At 46.9% G+C, this 12,266-nt stretch overlaps 1 protein-coding gene across 1 annotated transcript; it reads left to right on the forward strand.

The window, feature by feature from the left end:
- Positions 1 to 4,721: 4,721 nt before the first annotated feature.
- Positions 4,722 to 11,808, forward strand: LOC147259556 (fibrinogen C domain-containing protein 1-like). The gene is made up of 9 exons (XM_086205234.1): positions 4,722 to 4,857; positions 5,420 to 5,498; positions 7,777 to 7,892; positions 8,073 to 8,439; positions 8,564 to 8,693; positions 9,101 to 9,237; positions 9,609 to 9,705; positions 11,070 to 11,249; positions 11,336 to 11,808. Exons 2-9 carry the CDS (start codon positions 5,421 to 5,423, stop codon positions 11,596 to 11,598), a joined length of 1,368 nt encoding a protein of 455 aa, XP_086061360.1. The 5' UTR covers positions 4,722 to 4,857; position 5,420; the 3' UTR covers positions 11,599 to 11,808.
- The last annotated feature ends 458 nt before the right edge of the window (positions 11,809 to 12,266 follow it).

A 12,266-nucleotide genomic window follows, 5' to 3' on the forward strand; every position in this document is an offset into this window, starting at 1 on the left:
GGCAGTCCCTTTAGGATTTTACAATGTTTTTTTTGTTGTAATTGTTCCAATGAGGAGCACCAGACAGTGACAGTACTACTTCTGTTACTGTAGTACTACTTCTCCACTTCCATGGATTAGTATCACAGAACTACATCAGTTATTTCCCATTGTTTATGATCTGAAGGAAAAAAAAGTCCTAATTTTGACAGTTTTGTCCAATTTGTGGACATTCTGTTGTAGATAGGTGAGGGGTCAGAGTGAATTGAATTGTTCGTCTTGATGAGACGAGTCCAAGGGTGTTGGTCTCATGTTTGTGGGACATTCGTGGGAGGAGTTATAGCGCTCCAAATTTTTTTGAGTTTTTGGGCTCCCTCGGTGGCGCTATTGAGTTTTTGTGAATTTTTTTTTTATATAAAAATTTTCGCCGGACCGGACGTGCGTGCCAAATTTCAGCGAATTTCATGCATGTGTAGGGGTTCAAATTAAGGATTTACTCGGCGTGGAAGAAAGAAAGAAGAATTTATGCTCATATTGCGCCCTCATTGACAGCAAGAACAGTTTAGTACCAGGTTTTGAATGGTGTGGATGTGAAAACTGGCTCCGGGCCGTCTGGCCCAGCTGCCTCATGGGTGTTGGGGGGACCTGGGACACTGTTTAGTGGGTGTTTGTAGTGTTTTTTTTGGAGGGATGGATGATGGATGATGGATGGGTGGATAGATGATGGATGGGTGGATGGAGGGATGGATGGGTGGATGAGTGGATGGAGGGATGGATGATGGATGGGTGGATGGGTGGATGGATGATGGATGGGTGGATGGAGGGATGGATGGGTGGATGAGTGGATGGAGGGATGGATGATGGATGGGTGGATGGGTGGATGGATGATGGATGGGTGGATGGAGGGATGGATGGGTGGATGAGTGGATGGAGGGATGGATGATGGATGGGTGGATGGATGATGGATGGGTGGATGGAGGGATGGATGGGTGGATGGAGGGATGGATGGGTGGATGGATGATGGAGGGATGGATGGGTGGATGGATGGATGGATGGAGGGGTGGATGGGTGGATGGATGGATGGATGGAGGGGTGGATGGGTGGATGGATGGATGGATGGAGGGGTGGATGGAGGGATGGATGGATGGATGGATGGAGGGATGGATGGGTGGATGGAGGGATGGATGGATGGATGGAGGGGTGGATGGAGGGATGGATGGGTGGATGGAGGGATGGATGGACATGTGCACACATATGTACAGAAGAGAAAAATTAAATAAATCAATAAAATAGGATAACAATAAAACAAAGAGCAAGACAGGACATATGAAAGTCTGTACAGGAAACACAAGTGTGAGTGAGTACCAGACTGGTTCAGTTCTGTCCAGAAACCACAGCAGAGCAGCTCTTTTCTGTCGAAAAGTTACTAACCCTCCCCAACATTTGTCAAAAACTGACGTTTTTTTTCTTCAAGTTAAACGTGATCTTTTCTGATGGCAAGTATGACGACAGCTCTTTAAGCCACAGAGAGACACCTGGGGCGTCCTCGCTCTTCCAGTTGACAGCTATACATTTATTAGCTGCAAGGGTTTTCTCTGGTAACAGTGATAAATCCCCCAAAAGTGTCAGCCGTGGATTGGCTGGGATTTCCCGCCCCACAATTCCTCTCTTACAGGATGTACCCTGATAGCGATTGCAAGCGGCTCCACTGCCAATGAAAAGAGGAGGGGGGACAGAGGACAGCCCTGATGGGTGCCGCATTCCAAAGGGAAAGGGGATGAGATGTCAGCATTTGTGCGCCTCCTTGCTGATGGATAGAGAGAGTGTCTTTATCATTTGTATCAATTTTGGGCCGAAATTCATTTTTCTAAGACTGCAAAGATAGGGGTGAGGTAGTGCCATTCTAAACGATTGAATGCCTTTTCAGCATCTAATGGAAGGGCAACAACCGCAACAGTAATGATTTTGGCGCAGCAAATTACAGTGAGGAATCTACGGGTGTAATCAGAGGAAAGGCGGTTCGGAATGAAGCCAGTCTGATCTTCACACATGAGGTCGGCTATGACCTCATGTGTATATTATATTCTGATGAGAGAAGGGCCACAGGCCTATGGGAACCACAGAGTTTTGGGTCCTTTCCGGGTTTGAGCAGGACAGTGATCAAAGCCTGTTCTAAGGTTTGAGGTAGTTGGTGCATTTCAAGTGAGTGCTTGAACACATCCATGGGTGGCGTGATTAGACTTTTTCTTACTCTCGCTCACTCCTTACTCATGATGTCTTCTGGACAGGTCAAAGGGCTACTGCTCTTCATCTGTTACCTGCAGCTCTATAAGTGCCTGCTGACGCACCCCTCTGATTGGTCAGATATCGAGTGCTGTCAGTAACTGCAGTGACGCATGCATGGTGAAATTGCAGCTTACGTCCCCCCATGGAAGATGAGGCCCTAGGCCAGGGGTCGGCAACCCGCGGCTCCGGAGCCGCATGCGGCTCTTTCATCCATCATTCACCATGATGTTGCGGCTCTGCGTGGCTTGGGAAAATAAATTCTGTCCGATTGAAGTGGATGTTATTTGTCTCAAAAACGTGTATCATGTCTTCTTATTAAGACAAAGGTTTTAACTTCTTTCTTCAGTCCTTGTGCAGTTTCTGTGATCAGCATTCGCCTTCTTCAGAGACGTGTGACAGCACTGGACGTGTCAGCAGGCAGCCGGCATGCGCGCAAAGACCAGCGACACCAAAACTGCGCAATATCTGAACAAAGTATTTTCTTTGTTTAATTGTAGTTGTAAATTGTAAGACTATTGTGATCTCAAAATATTAAAATAAAATTATATATTTTATATTTAGTTTACGGCTCCCAGTGTTGCCTTTTCCGTTGAAAATGGCTCTTTGAGTGTGAAAGGACCCCTGTCCGAGGCACAGCACATGTTCTGGGTTTAGGGAGGGGCGGCCCTGTGCTCCACCAGCATCTCACACCAGCTGATACACACTCAACACAAGAGATTACTGGAGAGATTACTAGTATTACTACTTGGCTCAATTAACTTTCCATTCATAATCATTACTAGGGTTATTGATTATTTTCAGTACTACTAGTCAAGTCAGGTTTATTTGTACGGCACCAGCAGACACACACACACACACACACACACACACACACTAACAGACGCACACACACCACCAGACACACACACACACCAACAGACACACACACACACACACACACACACACACCAGCAGACACACACACCAGACACTCACACCTCCAGACACACACACACACACCACCAGACACACACACACACACACCACCAGACACACACACCACCAGACACACACACACTAACAGACACACTCACACACACACACCAACAGACACACACACACACACACCACCAGACACACACACCACCAGACACACACACACCAACAGACACACACACCACCAGACACACACCAACAGACACACACCAACAGACACACACACACACACACACACCAGCAGACACACACACCAGACACTCTCACCTCCAGACACACACACACACACCACCAGACACACACACACACACCACCAGACACACACACCACCAGACACACACACACACACACACACACCAACAGACACACACACCACCAGACACACACACACACACACACACCAATAGACACACACACCACCAGACACACACACACACACACACACACCAACAGACACACACACCACAAGACACACACACACACACCAACAGACACACACACACACACACACCAACAGACACACACACACACACACCACCGTACACACACATAACAGTTAAGGTTAGTAGCACATCAACATGGAGCAGGAACAGCACAGATCACCCAGGACTGCTGGCGAGTGGCGTGTCATTAATCTGCAGTTAATCTGATCAGATTATCACATCTTCCTCTCTCTCTCTCTCTCTCTCCTGCTCTCTCTCTCTCCTGCTCTCTCTCTCTCCCCTGCTTTCTCTCTCTCTCTCCTGCTCTCTCTCTCCCCTGCTCTCTCTCTCCTGCTCTCTCCCTCTCCCCTGCTCTCTCTCTCTCCTGCTCTCTCTCCCCTGCTCTCTCTCTCTCCTGCTCTCTCTCTCCTGCTCTCGCTCTCTCCCCTGCTCTCTCTCTCTCTATCTCTCCTGCTCTCTCTCTCTCCCCTGCTCTGCTCTCTCCCCCTCTATCTTCCCTGCTCTCTCTCTCTCCCCTGCTCTCTCCCTCTCTATCTCCCCTGCTCTTTCTCTCTCTCCCCTGCTCTCTCTCTCTCTCCCCTGCTCTCTCTCTCTCTATCTTTCCTGCTCTCTCTCTCTCCCCTGCTGTCTCTCTCTATCTCTCCTGCTCTCTCTCTACCCTGCTCTCTCTCTCTATCTCTCCTTCTCTCTATCTCTCCCCTGCTCTCTCTATCTCTCTCTCTCCCCTGCTCTCTCTATCTCTCCTGCTCTCTCTCTCTATCTCCCGTGCTCTCTCTATCTCTCTATCTCTCCTGCTCTCTCTCTCTCCCCTGCTCTCTCCCTCTCTATCTCTCCTGCTCTCTCCCTCTCCCCTGCTCTCTCTCTCTCCCCCTGCTTTCTCTCTCTGTCTCCTGCTCTCTCTCTCCCCTGCTCTCTCTCTCTCTCCTGCTCTCTCTCTCTCTCCCCTGCTCTCTCTCTCTCTCTCCTGCTCTCTCTCTCTCCCCTGCTCTCTCTCTCTCTCTCCTGCTCTCTCTCTCTCTCTCTCTCTCTCTCCTTATCAGTCAGTGTCTCTTGCCCAAACTCACAGCAGCTGCTGCTCCATCTGTTTCCTTTACAGTCCAGCAACAAGATGTAGCGTTCAACACTCGGATCCATTTGACTCCTTGGACACTTGGTGGATCCGGACGAACAAGAGGTAACATGGTTGATCATTTCTATCGGTCAACAGTGGTTGAGTTGTTTTTTTGTATTTAATTCGCTGCAGGACAATGACAAACTTTGGCTAAACAAATAGAACCCTGTCACCAGGCTCATCAGGGGTGAGAAAAGTTTGGTCTGAAAGATCCAGCAAGCTGCTGGTTCCCAAACACAAGACTGCCAAAGAAGTCTTTCTGACTAACAGAACTTCATGTCTAACACATTTTATAAAGCAATTTGTTCTTCTTTTTATGTTATCTACGGAAGAGGAAGATATTAGATAGGGGGTTATCCAACCAACCAGTCTTTTCCTGTCTCTCTGAGTTAGGACTTTAGAACCTGAAAACCAGACTGTTCCCTCTGCTCTGTTCTTGGTTCCTTCTATGACAACACTGAGAATGTTGCAACGTTTTGTGGGTTGCTTCTGGACTGGAGGGGGTTTGATTCAGTTTCAAACACGGATGGAGGGTTGTAGTTGTGGTGATGAGGTCAGAAGGAGACTTTCACACAAACACAAAGCTGAATTTTTGTCCTCACTCTGCAGCTGTTGTGTGTTTCAGGATGATGCTGAATGACAGGTGGACCATCATGAACAACAGCAGCTTGGAGCTGGACAGCAAACGACCTGAGAAACACAAGGTAGCATCTTATAGCTAGCTAGCTTAACTGTGCCCCCTCTGAGCTCAGACTTCTGCACCTTATTCTGTTTGGATGACATGAGGAAACATGGTGGCCTGTATGATTATGGTCATGATCACCATTCTCCATCTCTGTATGGAGAATATTTGCTCTGTGCCACGACGTCAAGGTAGTCATAGTGACATAGTGATGGTCCAGTGCTACTGTTAACCGGCTGCTGCGGGTCGACTGGACTCTGTTTGATTTCACGTTTATCTTGGAGGGACAGCTGCAGTGTCTCAGGAAAGTTGCTCAGCAGGTTAACATTACAGGTTTGGTTTGTTTTTTTTAGCTACAGCTGATTTCCAAAGTCTGAACCTTTGAAATAACATGTAAACATCAGCAAAAATAGAGTTTGGTCAGGGACAACAGACAGAAACACTGTGGGACACGAGTAGCCGTTATGATTAGCTGAAGTTCACATGTGCTGAATTTACACACACATCCATTTATATACCCCAGTCCCACCACATGACTTCATCTGATTTATCATTGAAATTCCGTCAGAGTGAATTTAAATTACTAAGGATTCTGGTGTGTTTGTATCATTCAAAAGTTCATTCCATGGGTTAGTTCCCATTATTAGACAGGAAGTCTGACCAATAGAGGTTTCCCAGTATGGTTCTCCACAGTTCCCAGCAGGGGTGCTTGTGGTCACACCCCGCCACTTACAGCTGGAGGAGCTGTGTAGACATTCAGGGATGGGAGAAAATGAAAACTGAGCATTTTCAGGTCTCTCAGCACATGTCACTGATGCCATCTTACCGGCGCCTTGGTCAAAATGTCCATACCACGACTGTATGATTTCTCCATAGGTTTAACCAATGAAGAACACGCCTGTGACCATGAGCTAGTGCAGCCACTGTGGTAGACATTGCCTGATGACTTTAAATGTAGTTGTGTCACATAAATGTATAGTTCAGATAATGAGTAGTACAGATTTGTTTAACATGTTCATCAAATTTCAAGTGAAAATTCAGCATTTGATCAACACATCAGGCGTCAGGAACTTGGTCCACTGAGTGCCCCTTTACATGAATGCCTCCTACTGTTGGTGTGGTCCAACTTCCAGAAGAAAAATATATAGATACAACTGTTTGCGTTGAACATGTGTCTTCAAGCCAGAGGGCTGCTGCTTCCAGAGGTTCTGAAAGTTGATCTTCAACTGCAGCATAGACATATATGAGTGTATCATTTGCATACATCTGAAGACCAGCCCCCATGGACCATGAATCAGGAAGGTCACTGACATCTTGACCAAAGAGTATCGGCCCTAGTACTAAACCCTGTGGAATACCAGCTGTAGACTTATAAGAGAGGATCTTATGGTATTGATGATGACTTATTCTGCTGATATGATTCAGACCTTGACAGAATTTTTTTTTTCAGAGAAACTGGGAGTGTTTTGAGATGAGAATGCTGTGATTTACCATGTCAAAAGCTTTTTTACATGAGCGCTGACTGCAGATGTCCAAGTTGGTGGACTTGAGAGCACTATGAACTAATGTGAGGAACTGAAATAGTCGCGCACTAACAGGCACAGATCAAGAAGAAGGCCAAATCTTAATTCCTGTTAATCTGGAGTTAAACTGTCGGACTCTCAGACACTGTCTAATCTGCTACAGCTGTCACCGTAATCCTGGCACTGCAGGAAGACTCCTAGCTCCAGTACCTACAGACAAGACTCAGGGCTGAGGGAAGACCAAGAAGATGTAAATGTTAGTCACATAAAAGTAGCAGCACGTCTGAAGCTGATTACACATGAACCTACAAAAGAACATAAAAACTTCCACTGAAACCTCATAATCAAATGTAATGTCCTCGTTGTTGTTGTGTGTTCATGTGTGTGGGCGGGATTAACATAAAATAGCTGTTGTATGTTTGAGCTGGCTTGTTGGGGCACTAACGGGCGTGGCTGCTGAAGAGAAGCCGCAGCCAGAGAGATCGCAATCACGTGTTTGTACTCATCAACCACAACTGTGACAAAGGTGCTTCTCAGTACCTAAACTCCACCAGCATTTCTTCGTCTGTTTATGAGCGTTGGGACATTTGGATTGAGTCTCCCAATTGAAGAGATCCACCAGAGGAGGCAGACATCTCCAGAACTTGATGACACTATCATATCACCTGACTGAAAGTTAATATATCTATTAACTGAGCTGTGTGTGTGTGTGTGTGTGTGTGTGTGTGTGTGTGTGTGTGTGTGTGTGTGTGTGTGTGTGTGTGTGTGTGTGTGCAGAAATGCTGCAGCACTCTGTTGTGGTCAGCCATTGTGGTGGTTGCCGTGGTAGCAGTCATCACAGCAACAGTCACCATCCTGTATCTGAACCAGTATCCTCTCCCCCTCCTCACCAGGTAGGTACACCTGTCCATCTGTCTGAGTGTCTGTCTGACTGCCTTTCTCCATGGTTACCATCTGTCTGATCTTTATGTTTTAATACAGTTTAATATTGCTGTTGACAGCATCGTCCTATGATAATGAATTATTCGGTCAAATCTGAGTCTGAGTCCTATTCATTGTTGTCATGGTTACAGGGGTGGGGTATCTTCTTCCTCACCTGTCATTCTGACCAATCCCAAAGACTCTGGCGCCCTTGTGACAGTGTCCCATGTTGAAGATGGAGAACCAATAAGCATTTATCTGGACCCCAACTGTCCTGACAACAGTGAGAACTTCCTGCGCTGGGAGGCGCTGCAGACCTCCCTGATCCGAGTGCTGACCAATCACAACTCAGAAGACTGGCAGGAGAGGGGACTGGTGCAAAAGCTGGCCGAGGAGCTGAAGGTGATGTCAGGCCACACCCACAACCTGAGACTGGAGGCCGAGTCACTGAACAGAGGTCAAAACATTCTGAATCAGCGACTAGAGGGGCTGCAGAGTGAGCAGAGCCACATCATACAGGTCACATGATTACATCAGTTTAATGCAAATTAATATGTGATAGAAGTGATGTTGCTCTGGTGATGATGTGTGTTTCTGGAGCAATGCCCAAGAATATGATTGTAAGGCCTCCCTACCCCTCCAGGTGCTGAGCGACGGTCACTCAGGTGTGCTAAAGCTGGTGGCGGGTTTCAGTGATTCTCTGTTCGGCCTGCAGAGGGAGACGGAGGGTCTGAGGAGACTTCACGAAGACCTGCAGAGAGACAACAACAAAGGTGACGACACCATTCATAAACTCATCTCACACTAGTAGCTGGTCAGTGTGTGCACCACCTCCCTTGATGTTTTAGCTCCCCTCTGACATCTCAGCTCCTCCTCCCTGCCTGTTTCTGTTCCTCAACATTTATCAGCTCAATTTTAGTTTGAAGAAACTCAACTTAATGATGGTGTTGAAAGCCGAGCTGAAGTCCAGGAAGAGCAGCCTTGCGTAGCTCCCTCGCTGTTCCACGTGTCAGCGTAGTGTGCAGAGCGGTGGTGATGGCGTCCTCTGTCGACACACACACACACACACACACAGGTGGTGGTGGTGTCTCTGTCGACACACACACACGCACACACACACAGAGGTGGTGGTGGTGTCTCTGTCTCTGTCTCTCTCAGACTGAATCGTGCTCATTCTCAGCTCTCAGACCTAGAGACTGCAGAGAAGTCATGGCAGCCGGCGGCTCTCAAGATGGCGTTTATTCAATCTTCCCAACTCATGACCTGAACGGCTTCATGGTCTACTGTGACATGAGCACTAATGGAGGAGGGTGGACGGTAAACATACAAACACACCTATTTTAAGAATCTTTAAACACCCATTAAAGAATCTGTGGGGAAAAAGGATGACTTCGTGTCAGATTTCTGATGGTCAACGGGTCTCATACACTGGATGTATCATATTTATGTGTTTGTTTGTGCATGGGTGTGTGTGTGTGCGTGCGTGCGTGCGTGCGTGCATGCGTGCGTGTGTGTGTGTGTGTTGGTGTATCAGGTCAGGACTTAATTAAGTTGATAACCCATTTGTCAATCTGAGCTTGTCAGCAGTGGTGCTAAGCTAATTCGTTTAGAAAGCAAATAGCAAACAACCAGCTGTCAGCTTGGTGTGGTTTAGCCTGCTAAAGCTGGTTGTGTGCGTGTGTTTGCAGGTGATCCAGAGGAGACAGGATGGCTCTGTGAATTTCTTCAGAGGCTGGGAAGCTTATAGAGATGGTTTTGGCAGGACTACAGGAGAGCACTGGCTTGGTCTGACACACACACACACACACACACACACACACACACACAAGTTGTTCAGCTACCCTTAATAGGCCATTCCATTGATTTCTATTCATGTGAACAGCCTCACCCTAAGCCTTATATAGTACTCACTTTTACCCCAGCGACCAACACTTACTCTTGCTCCAGTTTTAAGATCCAAATAAATAAATAAAGCCCCCCTTTTATAATCTATTTTATCTTCCCTGGGGGAATCCACACAGTCTGGGGCCCTCCAATACTGTACAACAGGCCCTCATCCCAATACCTCCATATTGATAAACCTCACCCCAGCAGGCCCCTCTATTCACTCTGCCCCAATGCTCTGCCAGGGGATAGAACCCTGATCCCTGGTAGGAGAGGCGACTTCCCTCCCCACACCTCCATTTTCATTCCAGTTGAGGGGCAGTGCAACAGACTTTCACCCTCACCCATAACCCCAACCCTGAACCCAACCCTAACCCACCTGCTGTTTCCGAAACCTAACCCCCCCCCCCCCCCCGTTTTCCTGAAAAAAGAAAAGTAAACTTTACCCCTCAATTTACTTACCAAACAATCGCATAACAGGTACCTGGGGAAACTGACAAATTCTGGAAACTGAATGAAAGAGGAAAAGCATCCTGGAGTACCTTGAAAAAGAAATGAAAACTTTATCTAAAGAGGGAAAAAAATCTTACCTGGGGAAACTGAAAATCCTGGAAACCTAAGGAAAGTACTGATAAACATTCTGGAGTATCTGTTGAAAAGTAAAACTTCCAATTTAGGACAAAAATAGTCCTACTTTTGGAAAATCATAAACCCTTGAGTCTGAAAGAAAAGGGCAAGGAAACGTGTTGGAGTTTGTCTGTGCCAGCCTCTTGTTTCTTTGGAACTGAAAAAAATCATTACAAATTCCATTTTTTAAAAAGAGAATATGTTTCTGACACCCAACTCTTATCTTAATCCTAATCCTAATCTGAACTTCACCTTGACAGTAGATTTAAGCAGGAGTCAGACAGGTCTTGCCAAATTAAGACTTTGTCTCCATGAAGACTAGAGGTCATCACCCATCTAGGAGGTAAAATGACATCACCACATCATCACCAGAATTAGCTGATCTGACATCGTCACTCAAGAAATGTCTCTCGGTATTGATGGAGATGACAGTTCTGGAAGAGCCCCCTTATTTGTAAAGACTACAGATGTTGGGAGCCGACATACCAGTGTGCCCTCAAAGCTTCCTGGGGGGGGGGCACAACCACGACCCGACGGTGTAACGGCGACATGATATAACATATAACATGACAACCATGACCTGGCTGTGGTCAGGTCACCTTGAATTAATTGCTGTGACCCGTCTGTGTGTCTTCCAGGTCTCCAGAGGATTTACTCCCTCACCAGGTCAGGTGGATACGAGCTACGTATCGACATGGCCGACTTCGATAATGCTACCGCGTTTGCTCATTATTCAGATTTCTCTGTTGGCCGCAATTCAGTGAACCCTGAAGAGGATGGATACCCACTGGCTGTGGACGGGTACTCTGGAACTGCAGGTACAAATACTAGTACTACAATCCAGTACTCTGAGACAGTAGGTACAAATATCAGTTCTACATAGCAAGTGTTTGTGCAACCTCAGGTGACTCCCTCCTGAAGCACTCTGGGATGCAGTTCACCACCAAAGACCGGGACCAGGACCAGTCAGAGAACAACTGTGCTGCGTACTATCAGGGGGCCTGGTGGTACCGCAACTGCCATACATCAAATCTGAATGGACAGTATCTGAGAGGAGGCCATGCTTCCTACGCTGATGGCGTGGAATGGTCCAGCTGGACGGGCTGGCAATATTCACTGAGGTTTACTGAAATGAAGATACGACCCCACCATAAACCTGACCTCTGACCCCACAGCTGACTATCATCACTGTTGTCTTGTAGAGTGTGTGTGTGTGTGTGTGTGTGTGTGTGTGTGTGTGTGTGTGTGTGTGTGTGTGTGTGAGAGATCAATAGTGACACTTTTATTTGGCTGGTTGTACTCTGATCAATAATCTTTTGTACTGACACATGCAAATAGATGATTTCAACATGAAAGAGTTTTTGGCTGATTTTGTGTTTAAATTAAAGGTGACTGGACTCAAACCTGCGGGCTGTAGAATCAGGAATTCATCATCAGGCATTGCAATTCAGGAGTTGTTGCAGTGAAGCTTGCATGGACATGAGTGGCTCACTGTGTTTCTAGTTTTTCACAAGTGTGTTTTTGCTTGGTTTCAGTTCTCTAGTGGTCAGTTCCATTTTATTCAGTCAGCTCTTCCCTCCTGAGTCTTTTGTGTCATTATCACCTCCTGTCTTCGTCTGTTTCCCACCTTTTTGGAGAGCTTCACCTGGGTCCTGTTGGTCCGTCAGTCCTGGTCCGTCTCAGTCCTGCTCCTGCTCTCCACCTGGCTCTGGTTTTGTCTTTAGTTGAGTGTATTTGAGTTTGGTTTGTGAGTGTCAGTCAGATCCTCACACGTGTTATCTCGTCTGTTTGCGGCTCAGTGATTCTCTTGTTTTACAGGACCTCTCTACCTTTTG

Source organism: Aulostomus chinensis, chromosome 6, assembly GCF_037954235.1.
Source record: "Aulostomus chinensis isolate RoL2024-O1b breed Wild chromosome 6, RoL_Achi_v1.0, whole genome shotgun sequence".
NCBI classification, from domain to species: domain Eukaryota; kingdom Metazoa; phylum Chordata; class Actinopteri; order Syngnathiformes; family Aulostomidae; genus Aulostomus; species Aulostomus chinensis.

Excerpts from the sequence above, each read along its gene's own strand:
- LOC147259556 (XM_086205234.1), top strand. The coding sequence starts at position 5,421 with ATGATGCTGAATGACAGGTGGACCATCATGAACAACAGCAGCTTGGAG. Across the intron at positions 5,499-7,776 it reads AACGACCTGAGAAACACAAG|AAATGCTGCAGCACTCTGTT; the intron begins GTAGCATCTTAT and ends GTGTGTGTGCAG. Across the intron at positions 7,893-8,072 it reads CCTCTCCCCCTCCTCACCAG|GGGTGGGGTATCTTCTTCCT; the intron begins GTAGGTACACCT and ends TCATGGTTACAG.